The sequence below is a fragment of the Martes martes genome (genome assembly GCF_963455335.1).
Source record: "Martes martes genome assembly, chromosome: 1".
NCBI lineage: Eukaryota > Metazoa > Chordata > Mammalia > Carnivora > Mustelidae > Martes > Martes martes.
In genome coordinates, this window is record NC_137888.1 from 199698215 (window position 1) to 199716485 (window position 18271).

General features: G+C 42.1%; 1 protein-coding gene across 1 annotated transcript in view; it reads left to right on the forward strand.

The window, feature by feature from the left end:
- MAP4 (microtubule associated protein 4) overlaps positions 1-18271 on the forward strand; it is a 190539-nt gene that overhangs the window by 126361 nt on the left and 45907 nt on the right. The window contains exons 4-9 of the mRNA XM_080829190.1: positions 10-132; positions 7412-7525; positions 9517-9651; positions 10212-11327; positions 11998-12120; positions 14342-17710. Coding sequence (XP_080685316.1) covers positions 10-132; positions 7412-7525; positions 9517-9651; positions 10212-11327; positions 11998-12120; positions 14342-17710 — 4980 coding nt within the window. The remainder of the gene's footprint in view (positions 1-9; positions 133-7411; positions 7526-9516; positions 9652-10211; positions 11328-11997; positions 12121-14341; positions 17711-18271) is intronic.

Below are 18271 nucleotides of genomic sequence, written 5' to 3' on the forward strand. Positions count from 1 at the left end.
TATTCGAAGGTTCCCCAACTCCATTTCTTGAAGAGAAAATGGCCTACCAGGGATATCAGAACATCCAGAGCTGGCCAGAAAATACAAACTTTTGCTTTGAACCAGAACAGTTGGTGAATCCTACCCAGACTGGTAAGTGCAGGCTTGCCTGTGACTGCTCAATGTGAGTGATGATGTAATCATGAAAAATTTGTAGCCACCACTCAGATAAAACTTTTTAGTCTATATATAGCTTGCAAAGCACAACCAGAGTATAACCCTTTACCCTGAACATTTAGTTGACCCTTTCTCCTCTCGACCCCTTTTTCTGAGGCACATGCTTGTCCAGGTCCCTCCCTTTTGAAGACTGTTTTGAGTAGGTTAACTGAAATTCATATTCTTTGAAGATTTAATGGTCAGTAGTACTTTAGAACCTTAGTTCTTCCAGGGATGCCTGGGTGGCTCAGTTGGTAAAGTGACTGCCTTCAGCTCAGGTCATGATCCCAGGGTCCTGGGATCGAGCCCCACACAGGCTCCCTGCTCAGTGGGGAGCCTGCTTCTCCTGCTCCCCCTTCCCTTCTTGTGTGCTCTCTGTCAAATAAATAAATAAAGTCTTTAAAAAAAAAAAAGGAACCTTAATTCTTCCAAAAGGAATTATTACTGTAATAGTAGCACCATTTGTTGAATGTGTGTCAGGCACAGGGGCTAGAGCCTTTTTACACATATTTTCTGTGTTTCTTACCTAGCTCTGCAAGTGTATATTATCCTCATTTGACAGAAGGGAGAACTAGGACTCAAACCTAATTTCTATAAAGCCAAATTAATCTGTAGAGACAAAAAGCATAATATGTAGTTGCTTCGAGCTGGAAATGGTGGCAGAACTGGATTGCAGTAGGACCTCAGAGGAGTAACATCAGTGCCTGCATGCCAGGTTGAGAACTCAGTTTTCTGGTTTGCACTCATATGTGACTTCTTTTTTACCATCTAACTTACCAGGTGTTCATAGCTGGTTCCAAAAAATCTAGTACTTGATATTCTATAATTTTCCAGTTATTGGCTATTCTCGATATATGGTAATTTTTAAAAACAGCTTTATTGAGATATAATTCACACACCATACAGTTCACACTAAAATGTACAATTCAGGGGCACCTGGATGGCTTCACCAACCGGTTAAGCATCCGCCTTCAGCTCAAGATCATGATCTTGGGGTTCTGGGATGGAGCCCCCAGTCAGTCTCTCTGCTCAGCAGGAATCTACTTCTCCCTCTCCTCCGCTCCTTCCCCCTCACTCATGCGCTCTCTCTCTCTCTCAAATAAATAAAATGTTTTTAAAAAATGAAATGTACAATTCAGTGGATTTTTAGTATATTCATGTATATATACAGCAATCACCAGAATCAATTTTTATTACCTCAGAAACAAACCCTGTAGTCTTTAGATACCACTCCCTATCCCCTTATCCACCCCAGCCCTAAGCACTAATCTACTTTCTGTCTCTCTCAATTTACCTATTCTGAACATTTTATGTAAATGAAATCATATGTGGTCTTTTGTGACAGGCTTTTTCATTCAGCAAGTTTTCAAGGGTCATGCGTTTTGTGGCACAGATCAGTATTTCATTCTTTCAGAGGAACTCATAATATTCTCTGTATGGATATACTACATCTGTTCATCAGTTGATAAATGTATAGGTTGTTTGAGTGGTGGGGGGGGGTTTGTTTGTTTGTTGTTGTTTTTTACTGTTGTCAGTAATGCTGTTTTAAACCTTCATGTACAGGTTTTTTCCCCTTGGGTTTATACCTAGATGGGTATTGCTGATCATTTGATAACTCAGTGTTTAATCATTTGAGGAATTGCCCAAGTATTTTCCAAAGCAACTCTACCATTTTATAGTTCCACTAGTAGTGGTTTAGGTTTGTAATTCCTCCACATCCTTGAAAATCCTTGTTTTCCCTTTAGAAAAATTACACCTAACCTAGTTGAAGTAGTATCTTGTTATGATTTTCATTTGCATTTTCCTGTTGGCTAATAAGGTTGATTATCTTTTCATTTTTTCATATGTTTATTGGCTATTTGTATATCTTCCTTAGAGAACTGTGTATTCAGATCCTTTGTCCCAATTTTAATTGGTCTTTTTTGTTGTCCTGTAAGAGTTTTTATATACTGGACCCTTATCAGATTTATGATTTACAAATATTTTCTCCCATTTTGTGGATTGTCTTCTAATTTTCTTGGTAGTGTCCTTTAATGCATAAAAGTTTCTGATTTTGAGGAAGTCCAATTTATCTCGTTTTTCTTTGGTTGCTCATGCTTTGGTGTCATGCTTAGACTCCACTGCCAAATCTGAGGTCATGAACATTTATCCTCATGTTTTTTTTTCCTTTCTCTCTTTCTTCTTCTTCTTCTTCTTCTTTTTTTTTTTTTTAAGATTTTATTTATTTGTTAGAGAAAGAGAGAAGAAGCAGGGCGAGTGGCAGGCGGAGGGAGAAGCAGGCTGCCCCTGAGGAAGGAGCCTGATGCAGGACTTGATCTCAGGACCCCAGGATCATGACTTGAGTCGAAGGCAGATGCTTAACCGTCTGAGCCACCCATCTGAGTCCTATCCTTAAGTTTTCTTCTAAAAATTTTGTAATTTTAGCTCTTGTATTGAGGTCTTTGATCCATTGTAAGTTGATTTTTGTATATGGTTAAGAGATAGAGAGATTCAAATTCATTATTTTGCATGTTGATATCCAGTTGTCCCAGGTGCATTTTTTTGAAGACTATTCTTTCCCCATTTCATGGTCTTGGCATCCTTGCTGAAATCTGTTGACCATAGATACATAGTTTGATTTTTTTTTAATCAACTCTTAATTATTTTCCATTGGATCTGTATGTCTGTTCTAATGCCAGTACTATACTGTCATGATTACTGTAGCTTTGTGGTAAGTTTTGCAGTTAGGAAATATGAGTGTTCCTGCTTTGTGGGTTGTTTTTTGTTTATTTATTTAATGATTGTTTTAGCTATTCTGGCTGGGTCTTTTGTGATTCCATATGAATTTTAGAATCTTCTTCTCAGTTTCTCTAAAGAAGTCAGCTGGGATTCTGATAGGAACTTTGTTGAATCTGTAGATCAGATTGAGGAGTTTTGCCATCTTTACAATATTAAGTCTTTCAATCCGTAGACATAGAATGTTTTTCCATTTATTTATATCTTATTTCTTTCAACAATATTTTTGTAGTTTTCAGAGTATAAATTTTTATGCTCCCATTTGTAAAATTTACTCCTAATATTTTATTCTTTTTCATGCTGTAAATGGAACTGTTTTCTTAATTTCATTTGTAGGTTGTTCATTGGGAGGGTATAGATATACAGTTGATTTTCATATATTGATCTTGTGTCTTCCAACTTTGCTGAATTCATTAGTTCTTGTAGTTGTTTAGTATATTTCTTAGGAGTTTCACATGTAAGATGTGTCATTTACAGTTGTAGCTTTAGTTCCTCATTTCCAATCTTGATCCCTTTTATTTCTTTTTCTTGCCTAATTGTCCTGGCTAGAACCTTCCATACAACGATTAACTGGAAGTGGTGAGAGCAGACATCCTTCTTTGTTACTTTCAGTAGAGGGGAAGGATTCAGTCTGTGGCTGTTAAGTGTGGCGTCAGTAGAGGGTATTTGGTAGATGCCGTTTGTCAGATGAAGGAAAGTGCCTCCTGTTCCTAATTTGTCAACTACTTGATTTATCATGAAAGGGTGTTGGGTTTTGTCAAGTGTTTTTTCTGCATCTGTTGCAATGATCATGTGGTTTTGTTTTTTTTTTTTTATTCTGCTGATATGTATGTATTACATTGGTTACCAATCTTGTGTTCATGGGATAAATCCTATTTGGTCATGGTGTATAATTTGTGTGATTTTCTGGCCCATTCATAAACATATTTGTTGAAGATTTTGGCATCCATATTTAGAAGAGATGCTGTTCTGTAGTTTCCTTATGATGTCTTTGTCTAGTTTTGGTATCAGAGTAATATCAGGGTCATACCATTCTAGGATAATACCAACCAGAGAATGAATGACTTTGGAAGTGTTCTCCCTGCTTCAGGTTTTTCTGGAAGACTTAATGAAGAATTAGTTTTAATTCTTCTTTAAATGTTTGGTAGAATTCATCAGCAAAGCCATCTTAGCCAGACATTTTCTTTGTGAGTAGTTTTAAATTACTAAACTAATTTAAGTCAGGAAGAAGAGGAACCAGCAAGGGTAACGTCAAAGGAATGGCCAGTTTTGAGGTTGGAGAAAACTCAGAAGAGTATGATGTCTTGAAAGCCAGTGTGGTAGTCAACCCCCAAGATGGTTCCAGTGATCCCCAACTCCTGATATTCACACCTGTATGTAGTAACCTCCCACATCGTACCAGGTTGGTCTGTGTGACCAGTAGAATAGATGGCAGAAATAATGGTATGTCATTTCTAAGATTAGGTTATAAAAGACACTGTGGCTTCCATCTTGGTTATTCTTGGTTTACTCAGTTTGGGGATAACCAGCTGCTATGGAGAGGCCCATGTAGGGGAGAAACAGAGGCCTCTAATCAATAGCCATGTAAGGAAGCCATTGTGTAGGCAGGTTCTCCAGCCTGTGTCAAGTCTTCTGATGATCACAACTTTGGCCGGTGTCTTGACTACAACCTTGCAAGACACCTTAGTCAGTGGAGGTATGGAAAATAGATTCTGGGGGACATTTTAAAGGTCATATCAGCTGGATTTTCTTATGAATTGGGAATGGCTTATGAAAGAGATAAATCAAGAACAACTCCAATGTTTTTGACCAAAAAATAGAATCCCATTAGAGATGGGAAGATTGTATGAGGGGTGGTTTGGGAAACATGTTACATTTCAGCTTTATTTTATACATTAAGAATTGGCAATTTGATATGAAAGTCAAATCAAATTCCGTCTCATTCCCAGTGCCACGGTGAGGTCTAGATGGCTGGAAGTACAAATTTGAGTGTTATTAACTTATAGACAGAATTTTAAACTATGAGATTAGATGAGATCACTAAGTGGGGATGTGGATAGAGAAGAGGTCTTCATCCCTTTAACCACTCAGTCCTTCAGTTCTCAGCTTAAATATTTATCAGGTGAAGATCTTATTTGGCTTGAACTAAAATATCCCTCTGCTAAATGTATTCAGCCTTGACCTTATGCATCTCTGGGTTTTAGAGCACACAAACTCTGCCATATTAGAGGCACCCAGAAAGTAATAAGTAAATGAGAGAACTTGGTAGAAACCATTCATTTTTACATGCAAGTTGGCAAGTCTCCCATTCTAGTGTGCAAGCCCGTATAACAGTTAATCTCCTTGATGCTTTAGGCATTCTGTTTTCCTTCAGTGGAAGTGTGATAAGCAGAGCAAGCAGCAGCCACCCCAGACCAAGCGATACCAGGGAGAATGAATGGTTCTCATCTCTCTCATGGCCCAGCTCCTCTGCTGTTCCGGAGAAGCAGCACTGGGACCTCTTCCACCCCCAACAGTTTCTCAGTTTGCCTTGCACTTGTTCATACTTCCCAGTGCCACGGTCTCCCTTGATCATGACATCCTTATTAGAAGAGGGTGATACAGCTACTTCAGAGTCAAAGGAATGAACATTCTCCCAGGGCTTAGGTTTTTATGCATTGGCCTCTGACATATGAAGCATCTTAAGGGAATGAGTCACTAGTATCTATCAAGGAACTACTGAGAAATGCAGATTCTTAGGATCAAGCAATCAGTGTTTCTTTAAGGCTGCAGGGTAATTCAGATGAGTGCTAATTTTGAGAAGGCCTTCTTAGAAGCAGAATTCTTTTTTTTTTTTCCTCTGATGAAGAATTCATTATAGGACTGGCATGTTTTCTGTTACGGGCGGGGAATAAACATACTATTGTACCCCTTCCTAGTACCTAGAATAAAACCAATGCGGATCACAAATTTCCCAGTCTAGAATATCAGGAAGATTAAATCACAAATCATTTATTCCATTTCTCAAAGTCTTATTGACTATGGTATTCTTTTTTTTTTAAATTTAAAGATTTTATTTATTTATTTGACAGAGAGAGATAGTAAGAGAGGGAATACCCTGACCCTGACCATGGCATTCCTAATATTTCATTTCTGCATTAGGGTGAGAAATGTCTTGTCAGCATCTCATAACTGAAGATCAAAAAGAAAGGAAGCAACTTTAAATAAATTAGGAAACAGTATCCATAGTTAAAGACCGATTATCCTTTACTTGTATTAGATTACATTCTGATCCATCTGCTCAAGGATGGAAGTAGACTTGCTACTAGTAGTGAGGACACAGCACAGTTTTTATTTAAATTCTAATTAGTAAAGGGTGCCTGGGTGGCTCAGTTAGTTCAGTGTCTGCCTTCAGCTCAGGTCGTGATCCCAGGGTCCTGGGTTCAAGCCCTGAGTTGGGCTCCCTGCTCAGGGGGAGCTTGCTTCTTCTCCCTCTGCCCCTCCACACCCACTTAAACTCTCTCATTCTGCTCTCTCTCTCAAATAAAATCTTTTTAAAAAAATTCTAGTTGGTTAACATAATAGTGTAATATTGGTTTCAGAAGTAGAATTTAGTGATTGATCACTTACATAAAACACCCAGAGCCCATCATTAACACGTGTCCCTTAGTAGCAGAATTCTTGCTTGGCCTGACTGGCTCTGCTCTTTCTCTTATGTAAGAAGGCACAGAGTTTCCCTGATGTTTTGAGTGCCTTTACTAATGGCAGCTCATGATTCTGGACTTTTAGTTCTCTTCTTAAGATGCCAGCTGTTCACCTTGGCTCACTCAGCAACTTTTTTTTTTTTTTAAGATTTTATTTATTTATTTGACAGAGAGAGATCACAAGTAGGCAGAGAGGCAGGCAGAGAGAGAGGGGGGAGGAAGCAGGCTCTCCGCTGAGCAGAGAGCGTGATGCGGGGCTCAATCCCAGGACCCCAAGATCATGACCTGAGCCAAAGGCAGAGATCTAATACACTGAGCCACCCAGGTGCCCCACACTCAGCAACTTTTTAAAAGTAGTTTTCTTCATGATGTCAGTGGGGTGGAAATGTCTTTTTTACTTGTCTGGCTGTCTTTTTTTTTTTTTTCTTAATAACCTAAAATGAATGTCTAAATATATATTGGAGTTTAATTATATCTGTAATTTTACCTCTTAGCATATTATAGAATTGAGCATTAGTTGTACCCTTAAGTTTATTTGTTGGCTGATTCAGATAATCGAATCTTAGAGAATATGAGATGACATATTTTAACTTATAACAAAGGAAGTAGTTCTTCTCTACTATGTTCTGCTACATATCTCAACTTATTTAACTTAGGTTACAATATTCATCATTGGATAAGGAGTTGCTAGGCTTTTTAGTTGTATTCACTAAGAATTTAGTTGTATTCACTAAAAAAAGAATTCTTCTTTTTTTCAGATCCCTTTAAGATGCACCATGATGATGGCCTGGAGGATTTTCTCTTTCTCCCCAGTGGAACAGCCAATACTTCAGGATTTGCAGAACGAAATGATCCCCTGCAAGACAGTTATGGTATGATGTCGTCAACTGGATTTATTGCTTAACTCCAACAATTAATGTGGCCTTTTACCCATTACCTTTGAAGTTAACTACTAGGCAAAGTCGTGTTTTTTGGCTTTACCTGTATCAAGGCTCTATTCCTGGTTTTGTGTAACTTTTAACATGAATGTGACCAGGATACTGTGGGGGAGGTGAAATTACTTCTTCCCATCTTAGGTTTTCAGCTGGGCCTCCAAAAATAGACGGATTAATAGGAGACAGACCGATTGTTAACAACTGCAGCATCTATTGTATAGGTGAAAAGTGACTCAAAGTGGTAGCTTGGAATTTTGGTTTATATAGCATCTTCAACAAAGAGCAGTAGAGGTGTAAAGAAAAGACAGGACAAAGGAAAGCAGTTTTAGGCTTCCATGACTGGCAGACAGTGGGAAGAAAATGCATGGGAGGGCACTAATGGAGTAAGGTTTTTTTGCAGATTTCCTCCGGTGCCCTCTCTGGGCTTGTAAGAATCTGTCTCCAGGAAGAGGAGAATTTATATCCTGACTTTAAGCAGAATGTGAGGAGCTTTTTCTAGGTTTATTGCTCCCTAATTGCCTTCAGTTCAAAATAATTTTTTATGTCAAAGAGGCGTATTTTGAGGGTGACATTCAGGTTTCCTTCAGTACCTATCATCAATAAGTCCCACTTCACAATGCTTATACTTTTGTATCTGTAAAGATCATGGCTAATCATATGTTGCATTTATGCTTCTCAACCCATTTAACAGCCTTCCCCCTAGAGATCTGCCATCCAAAGAGAAGCATTGAGCATTGTAGTCTCCTAATGCTTTTCAGCTCATTAGCTAGTGAGTCATTTAGTCCCATTGACTTCTTTACAGCATCTTCTCTTCTTTTATGCTCTCTCTGCCTTCCCCCGTATAAAGCCTCTGTCACTTCATTCCAAATATACCTGCTGTGTTGGTCACCAGGTCCCTGTTCTGTATTCATCATCTCATTTTCATTAAGATCTTACGACACTCCATTTTTTGGCTCTTCAAGTCTACATTTCTCTGGCTTTCCAGATCCTTTTTCCATTGTTTGTCCTCATCCTATTTTCCCTCACTGGTATGCAGCATCTGCTTGACAATTTCACAGTCGCAGAAACATTCTTGTCCTATTGGCATTTTTATACCTTTCTTTGTGCAGTGTTCTCCGTCCTTGAAATTGACTACTCTCTCCTCTCTTCCTGCTCTTGCTTCTCTGAAGCCTTCTGTGACTATTCTGGTCCTCATGGTTGTTTTTAAACTCTTGTTGGAGTACTTAGTCCATACTATACAGTATTTGATACATGCCTCTCTAGCTAAATTGTAATACTCTTGATGGCAGGGACCATGTGACATTAAATCCCCTATTATGTCTGACAGAATAGAGCATAATAATAATCCTTTAACATTTGTCTAGTTCTTAATAATTTATAAAGCATTTTCACGAAACTGTTGTAATGTTGCAGAGGGAGACATTGATCTCATTTTACAGATGAGATCAAGACTCCTAGTTCCTTACTCTATGTTACGTTGTATCAGTTGTAATATTTCTTGGTGCTGGCATTCAGTCTTTGGTATTTGGACTCTTCACAGTACACTGTAGAAGGTAGCCAATCCATGCTGACTAACAGCTCAACAGCCGGTTAACAGTTTGCCAAAACCTGAAGAATGGCAACAGTTTCTACTTTAAAACTTTCTTGCCTTGTTTTTCATTGGTCCTTAGGTCTGTGTCATTATGACAATATATAAAGCTGATTTTTTTTAAAAGATTTTATTTATTAGAGAAAAAGAGAGAGAGAACACGTGGGCATGAGCAGGGGGAGCGGCAGGGAGCCTGATGCTGGGGCTCAATCCCGGAATCCTGGGATCATGACCTGAGCCAAAGGCAGATGTATAAAGCTGATTGTCAATATCAAATACTTTTTTTCTCCCTATTACTGACACAGTTTCAAGAATCTGTTTGTTTGTGTTTTAATATCAGGTCTGTTTCCCTGTGACACCTTTGCTCCTGCAGCTGTCGTACCTCAGGGGTGGCCTGTGGAAGCCCCAAACTCTCCGTACTCGGAATCCTTCATTTTACCAGAGGCTGTACCACAACCTCTGCAGCCCACAGCAGGTAAGTTACTAGAACCCCTCTTTATCACTTACTGGTTCCAGTATCTTAGTCCAAATCATCAGACTTAATTTTTAGCCGTGTGGAGCAGTACAGATAAAAATTCCAGAACTATCACAAATACTTGTATCCCTTTAATTATTGATTCCACATCTGAAGGAATGAAGGTGTGGTTGAAATACAACACTTGGAATTCACGGGCAGAGAAAATCCCTTTTCAATTCAGTGCAGACTTAGGACTCAGAGGTTTTTTTCTGATGTCCCGCAGGTTCCCATTCTTAAAATAATTTTGTGCCTGTGTTGTTGCTGTTTTTAAACCTGTGCTTTTTTCTTTCCTTCTCCTTTCTTCCTCCACTCTTTACTCTCTCAATACCCTGTTTTTCTCAGTACTGGGGCTACTGAAGAGTAGGCACAAGTACATTAATTAGATAGCTTTTTAATTTATGTTTAGGGTTTTATGGTCACAAAATCTAGATAATCCTGTGCTCTCCGAAAGTAAGTTTTGCATGTGGAGCTATGAGCGCATCATGATGGGTCCTGAGTTTCCTACTTATTTCCCATAGAGCTAGCCAAAGAGGTAGAAGTGACATCAGCAGAAGAGAGGGCACCAACAGAAGCATTGGAAATCATGATGGGACTGAAGGCTGCTGACATGGCACCATCTAGAGAAACAGAGACGTCTCCAGCCAAGGACATGGCGCCAGCCACAGAAACAGAGGTGGCATTGGCTAAAGACATGGAACCATCTACCAAATCAGATGTGACACTGGCCGAGGACGTGGAATCATCTATCAAATCAGATATAGTCAAGGACATGGTACTACCCAGAGAAACAGAAGAAGTCCCAGTTAAGGGTGCTGTATTATCTGCAGAAGCCAATGTATCTTTAGCCAAGGACATGGTACTGCCCACAGAAACAGAGGTAGCCCCAGCCAAGGATGTATTACCATTCAAAGAAACAGAGAGGGCCCCACCTGTAAGCCCTATAAAAATGGATGTGTCCCCAGATGAGGGCATGTTATCACCTACAGACAGAGAGATGGCTCCAGCCAAGGGTGTGGTATCTCTCTCAGAAATAGAAGTGGCACTGGCTAAGGATGCTGTATCATCTACAGAAATATCCCCAGCCAAGGAGGTAGCCTTGTCCCCAGACACAGATGTGGTCCTGCCCTCGGACATGGTGCTGCCTCCAGAAACCAAGGTGATCTTGACCGAGGATGTGGCACTGCTCCCAGAAACAGAGGTGGCCCCGGTCAAGGATATGGCTCCACACCCAGCTACAGAAAAGGCTCCAGTGAAGGATGTGGCTCCATCCCCAGAACCAGAGTTGGCCCTGGGCAAGGATGTGCTTTCACCTGCAGAAACAGAGATGGCCCTGGGCAAGAATGTGGCTGTGCCCCCAGAAGCAGAAGTAACCCCGGTCAAGGATATGCCTCTGCCTCCAGAAACAGAGTTAGCCCTGGCTTCGGATGTGGCTCCACCCCCTGGGACAGAGGTGACTCTGGCCAACAGTGTGAGTCCAGCCCAGGCTGCTGCATTGCTCTCAGAAACAGAGGTGGCACCAGCTCCAGTTAAGGATGTGCATGCTGCAGGGACATGGGAAGAAACAGAGGAGTCCCAGTTAAAATCTCTCAAGGATGAGGGGCAGTCAGCTGCATCTACCTTGATCATGTCTCCAGGTACGGATTTATGTTTACTCAGTATTTTTGTCTCCCAATGTGTATTCTCCAGGAAGGTGAGGGACAAACCTCGTACCTGATAAAATAAAGACAACGACACTGTACTTTACAAGTCTACACACCTTGCTGCTCTTCTAGATCATCTTTCTCACCTTCGTCGTCCTCCAGTTTCCAGCATCTTCCTCCTTACTTCTCTGCTGATATGTTTTCCTTATGATAATTCCAACAGTAAAAGGGATCGTTCACAGACTTTGGCCACCTCACCTGCCTACTTGTCTGCTGTATCCCTAGTCTCTGCCTCACTCCCACTACTGGAAGTAAACCGTCCCTGCTCCTAATTAAGGCCAATCTCCCATTTTGCTCCTAGATCGCACCTTTGCTTCCTTACTTAAGGATGCGCTGGCCATTTTTTCCTTTCTTGCCACTCACCAGTTTTTCCCCCTGCCCTTCGAATCATTCTCACCAACCTACAAATACTATTTTTCCCTTTCAAAACAAAACAAAAAGTTTCCCAACTTCACCTTCCAGCTGCCACTCTATTTCTCTGCTGCCCTTGGAGGAATGTCCCTCATTCCTCCAAAACTGTTCCTGCCTCCAGCTTTTGAAAGGTGGAAAAAGAGCTGAAACAGCACTGCTCTAAAACCTGTGTGGTTTTTACTGTTGCGTTTAGAACCAGTCACAGCCGTGGGGCAAAAGTCCACCTTGCCAGCAGATGAGGATTCTGTGTTAGAGAAACAAGAGCAAAAGAAACCATTCGGTAGTCAACCTTCTGAACTTCCTTCTGAGACCTCAGGTAAGTGAGGGAAGCACAGCAGACACTTTGAAACCACTTGAACTAGGAGCAATGGGGTGGTGGTGGTGGATGTAGTCCCTGGTTTTGTGGTGGTAATTAGTATTGCTCATGAAGTCCATTCTCTTTCTTAGGCAGATTTTGTCTTGTTTAGGTGGAGAGTCAGCTGTTTACATATTTTTAAATTAGCGCTACATCAGCTCAAGACATCTAAATTTTAACCCACTTCCACTGTTCACTGTTCTATGCTGTGTGGTCTTGGGCAGGTTACTTAACTTCCCTGTAGCTCTGTTTATTCAGCTATAAGAGGAATGTGTTGTTCAAATGTACTGTAAACCTTTGCTAGTAAACTCTTACTACATACAGTGTGTTTCGTGGCCCAGCAGCATCTGCATTGCTTGGGGTCCTGTTAGAAAGGCATCATCCTGGATTCTACCTCAGACCTTCATATGCATTTTAACAGGTTCTCCGGATAATTGATAATACACTGAGCTTGGAGAGGCACCGCTCCAAGTTACTTTCTAACTAGTTCAGTCATTCAGTGAACTTTAAGATGAAATGTTTTTGATGTAAGCCCAGAGCTTATCAACTTAATGATTCTCTGCTTGCTTTTCTGTGACTGATTAGAATGTGAACTTGAGGGCAAGGACCCTGACTTATGGCACTGAGATTCTCTAGTGCTTACATACTGCCTAGCCCCAGGTAGGAGCTAAATAAAGTTTAGTCTTTTTTTTTTTTTAAGATTTTTATTCATTTATTTGACAGACAGAGATCACAGATAGGCAGAGAGGCAGGCAGAGAGAGAGGAAAGGAAGCAGGCTCTCTGCTGAGCAGAGAGCCCGATGCAGGGCTCGATCCCAGGACCCTGGGATCATGACCCGAGCTGAAGGCAGAGGCTTTAACCCACTGAGCCACCCAGGCACCCCGAAGTTTAGTCTTTTTAAACGTCGTTTTAGTGACACAACATATCAATAAATATTTATCAAGTCCTTACTGTGTACAAAGTTCACCATGCTAAGGCACATAGATATTTAAGTCTGGTCCTTGCCCTTGTGTTGTTGTATCATAGCCTGGATAGCAAGGAAAGTTGCCAGGCAGAAACTCTGAAACCAAAGATTTATATAATAATTCAGTAAATAGTATAAAAGATGGCACCAGATAGCTACTGGTTAATTGCCAAATTAAATGTTACAAATGTTGCAGGGTACTAAAGCCTAGCACTTTTTTGAGAGAAGCAGTAACTGACCCGAGATGTTAAATCAAGAGTAGGGTTTGCAGGACACTGGAGAGTAAAAACAATAACAAACGGTACTGTATGTGTTCTAATGTTCTCTGAAGTCATTTCATTGGGTCAGACGTAACAAGAGCTGTCCTAGACCTGGTCTTAGTGGGACTTTTCCCAGGATCTTGAATCCGTGCTGCATTGACTTGAAGATAGGAGGTTGGTGCAGTTGGTTTCCTGAAACTTTTCTAAGGGTGGTTATCCTAATTGTTCTAATTCATTACCCTCCTGGGCATTATGTATATTTTTTTGTCTTTCAGGAAGTACATTTAGGAACAGAACATTAAAATCTAACACATTTGTCTTTTTGAAGTAGGAGGCTTTGATTCTGGAATGATGAGGGTTTTTCTTTGGCCAAAATACTAATTCAGTATCTTTTTTTTCTTTTCTTCTTCCTTCCCTCCCGCTCCCCAGTAGCATAAGTCTGGCCTCCTGGTCTGTTTCCCAGAATTGATCTGGTTAGCCTGACAAGTAATTAGTATAATATTGGTGACAGACTCTTAGAATTATAAATTTTGTCCAAAATCCTATATATTCAGTTAATTAACAAATGTCACCAAAAAGAGATAGGAGTTCATCATCTTGTTGCAGAATTGGGAATTATGTACCTATTAAAAATAATGACACGCTGAAAATAAATTTAAAAAAATGACAAATAAGTATCAGATGAGATTGATAGGCATTACTTATTATAGAAAGTTAGAAGAATGCTGTTATAATTTTTTTCTTTACCTGAGATGATGATCTTTGTTAATTTGCTAATCCCAGTTAAGGATGAGAAATATTTTGGAAAAAACTATTTTCCTAAATGAATTAGTGTGTGGGTTGGTGAAAACAGACTTAACTGAGTCAGTAAATGGACTTTTTTTTTCTTAAAGAAACAATAACAAGGAGTTTTGGTTTTTTTTTTTTTGGAATTTTGGCCGACTTCATGTATTACAGGTACCCCTCCCATACAAGGCAAACAAGTGTACAGACCCAGTGACCGCAGGTCTACTCGGCCCAGGCCTGCCAGGGTCCCTCCTGAGCTGCTGGGAGGCTCTTCTCCATGGAAGACTCTCGATACGGGGCTGGGTCCCTGCTCTTTGTCTGAATTGGGTTGGGTCTCTGGTCCGTCTACCTATGGTGAGCCTGGGAACCAAAGGAAAACTACTCATCTTGACTTCCTTGAACCCAAGCAAGATCTTGGCAGGGAGGCCTGGGATATAGAGAGCCCACCAATGATGATGAAGAAAAAAAAGAAGAAACCAAAGCAAAAAAGATATTCTCAACCCCGGGCTGGGGGACCTTGGGATGACGACAGTGCAGACAACCGTAAAGGTCATCCCTTTGTAGCAGACCCACAGAAATCAGGGGTTCTCCCCAGCTTGCCTACCACTGTGGGCATGGAATATGGACTGGCATCCAGAGAAAACTTAAAAAAGGAATGTGAAGTGGAATCCAGAGCCACCAAACTGGTAGCAGAAAACTTTGTCTCAGAAAGTCTCAGCGTGCCTTTGTGTCCTTTGGAAGAATCCCTGAAAACTGCAGGAAGTTCTCAGCCCAAGACGGGAATAGAAGTGGAAGTCGGTGGTAACAAGACAGTACCACTGGGCCAGGACCAGGAATGGCTACAGCCAGGTGAAGACAAACCAGAGCCTGCACCCCACCTAAAGAGTCCCATGGATGAAAACCGGACAGTGGGTTCGTCTGTTCTGAAAGGACCCCAGACAGAAGTTTCTGCACACAAAATAGAAATTCCTTTGGAGATCAGGCCCAAAGAGGGTTGCTCTCCTGTCTTGTACCAAGAGGCCGTGGGTGGGGTTTCAAAACCCACAGCCGCAAAAGAACTGCCTAGTCCAGTGCCCACTTTGCCAGCAGGTACCTCATTAGGAATTAGTCCAATAGAAGCAAATGATGAAAGTAAAGTGACTAAATTGCAGAAAGACAGGCAGACAGGAACTGAAGGAACTAAAGAGGTTAAAGGAACTGAAGAGATTAAAGAACTAACAAAGGAAGCTCCTCACAAGCCAGGTCAGGAGGCGAGCATCTTGGCTTCCAAGCAGTCGCAGGATGAGGTGTTAGTTCAGAGGCCTGGGCTGGAGAATCCGCCATCTCAGAGAACGGCGGGGGATGGCAGAAATAGGAAGGCAAGGGCAGGTTCTGGGAAAGTGAGAACCAGTTCTGGGAAGGGAAGAGCAAGATCTGAGCCCCCATTTCTTACGGACAGCTGGAAGGATGGCCCAGCTGTTCTCGGGCCAAGTGAGGCGGCCCCTAAAACCGAAAGAATGCCTGCTGGGGAGAAGGGTGAGGAACTGGGTTCTTCAAAGCAACCAGGGACCACAGTGGGTCTCACGGAGGCAGTGGTAAGCGGGGAGGCTGTGGAGACAGGTGATGCGAGAGGGCCCAGCACCTCTCACATGTTGATTCCTTTGGGAAGTGAGTCAGGCACGACTCAGACTTCCAGCACTAGAACAGAAAGGGGGGCCGCAGCTGTAGATAGGGGTGTCAGTAACCAGAGCAAGGAAGGAATGTGTCCTTGGATGGGTAGTGAGGCAGCTCCCTGGATTTCTGAAAAGCCTAAAAAAAGGGGTAGTGAGGGCAAAAACAAAAAGTTCAAAAATAATTATTCCACACAGCCTGCCAGAATGGAGAACAAGGAAGAAACCCCCAACCCACCTTCTGTAGGGAAGGATAGAGATGCTGGGGGTACTCCTCATCCAAACAAGGACTTAGGACTCTCTTCCCCCTTAAATCATGATCCCTTGTCCTCACGTACATCAGCTCTTCCCACAGTGGAAGTGGGTGAACAGAAGGGGAGGAATGATGAGGCTAATTCTTTTGAGCTTGGGGCTCTTGGTAGGAACAAGACAGACATAGTCAAGGACGCCGCTGTTACTGAACCAGCTACCACGGTGACAGATGTGAGCTGCCAAGACCAAATCCAGGGGGCAGGATTTGTCCCTGCAGTACTGTCTGCAGAGAATAAGACAGATGCAGCCAAGGGACACACTGCAGTGGCTGACAAACCAAATGAAAGGAGCAATGATGGAAAAAGTAAAAAGGTTAAAAATAGTTTTCCCGAGAAGCATCTTCTGGAGAATACGATAGATGCATCAGAAGTACACGTTCCCATGGAAACCACAGGGGACCACAGAACTGAAGGAATGGGCTATGTGGACGAAAATAGAAATATCACATTTACCTGCCCCAGAACACTCCCAGGGTTGATGAATAAGTCAGCCCCTCCAGAGGCTCTGGAGTCAGCAGCCCGTGAAGGACTGCCCGCTCCTGCTTCTCAAGTAGTAAAGGAGGGTGAGTCTTTTCCAAAGCCCTTGGCAGAAAGTGGGCAAGAGGCAACTCCAACCCAGTTGTCCAAATTATTAGTGGTAGATAATTGCAGCAGAGATGGAGTCCCAGCTCAGGAAAGACCCAAGGCCCCCTCTACTGTCACACCTTCTGCAAGCACAGGAGAGGTTGCCCTCACTCTCACAGCAGCTGTAGAAACCCTTAACAGCCAGGGAGGTAACTGTCTTAAGAATAAAGGTGAGCTGGCTGGTCCCCTGAGGACTGAAGCAGGGATAGATGGAGGATCTGTGAAGGGAGGATCTGAGTCAGTGCCCAGTGTTGCATCTAAGCATTCGATAGAAAAAATCCCAGAGGTCGCAGAGAGACACCTTTCTGGAATGCCAGTAGAAGACCAGAGCCTGCAAGGTGAGGGCAGAGTCCTGGAAACAAGTGCAGAAAGGAATAATTTTCCAACACACCCAGTTAACAAAAAGAAAGAGTCTGAGGAAGGTTCTGCTCCAGTTCCGATTCCTGACTTACTGGGAGACAAAGCACAAAAGTCCAGTTTCTCTGAGGACCAAAATGCTGATGGTCGAGTTTCCAAGGACCCAGACAGTTTGAATAAGGAGGTAGATAGAGCCCTTTTGCCTCCAACAAGTGAAAAAAAGAAAGTGGAAGAAGTTAGCCCAGCTTCTGAAATCACTGAATCCGGACATATTTCTGCGGCCGCACCAGAATTCCAGTCAGATTTCTTAGATGGCAGGGCTGCGGCTACTCTGTCGAGGGCGGTAGATAAGTTAGTAGCATCTCCTCCCAAGGATCCTGAACTCCCAGAACCCAAGGATAAGATCTCGGAGGCCCCTGACAAAATGACTGAAAAGTCTGAGCAGAAGGCACCAGGAGAAAGGAACAAGGAAGATAAAAGCAGAGTGGCAGAGCCACTGAAAGGCTACATGAGACCTACCAAGTCCCGAGGCCTTACTCCACTTTTGCCGAAGTCTACCGTCCAGGAACGAGAGAGAGCCAGGCAACTGAAGTCCGGCGGTATGACCCTGCCGTGGGGACGTGTGTGTGCTTGGGGCTTTTGAGTCAGCATCCGGAAGGCAAAGAGCTTGTGCTTTGGTTCCATCCAGACTCTAATCATCCTTCTTAATCATTGGTTTGTCGGCATGAAAATGTGTGACTGCTAATTACGTGTTTTCTGCAGCCAAGGGCATGCCTTGTGCCCAGCTTGAGGAGGCTGGTGGCTGGGTTGCATGCCTTTTTACCCAGCACTGAACCTTGAGTTTTAGGGGAAGCTGAATTTCAAACAATGAATTGTTCAACAGAAGGCCCCTCACCATCCACTATTCTTAATTGGGGGAAAAAAAAAAGTGCCTCCTGTGTGTAAAGCTTACGACCAGATTTAATCTTTATTTTGTGTCAGGATTCACAGGAGGAAAGAAAACATTTCAGGTCTAGCTGTATGCGTGGGATTTATTTTCTTGTCAGTATATATTTGTAGCTTGTGCTGGTGGGACTGAATATCCAAATTGCTTTCAGAGTCAGTGAAAATGGTCTTCCCCGCATGAGGACATGGTAACCAGTTCCCAGCCGGCAATGCTA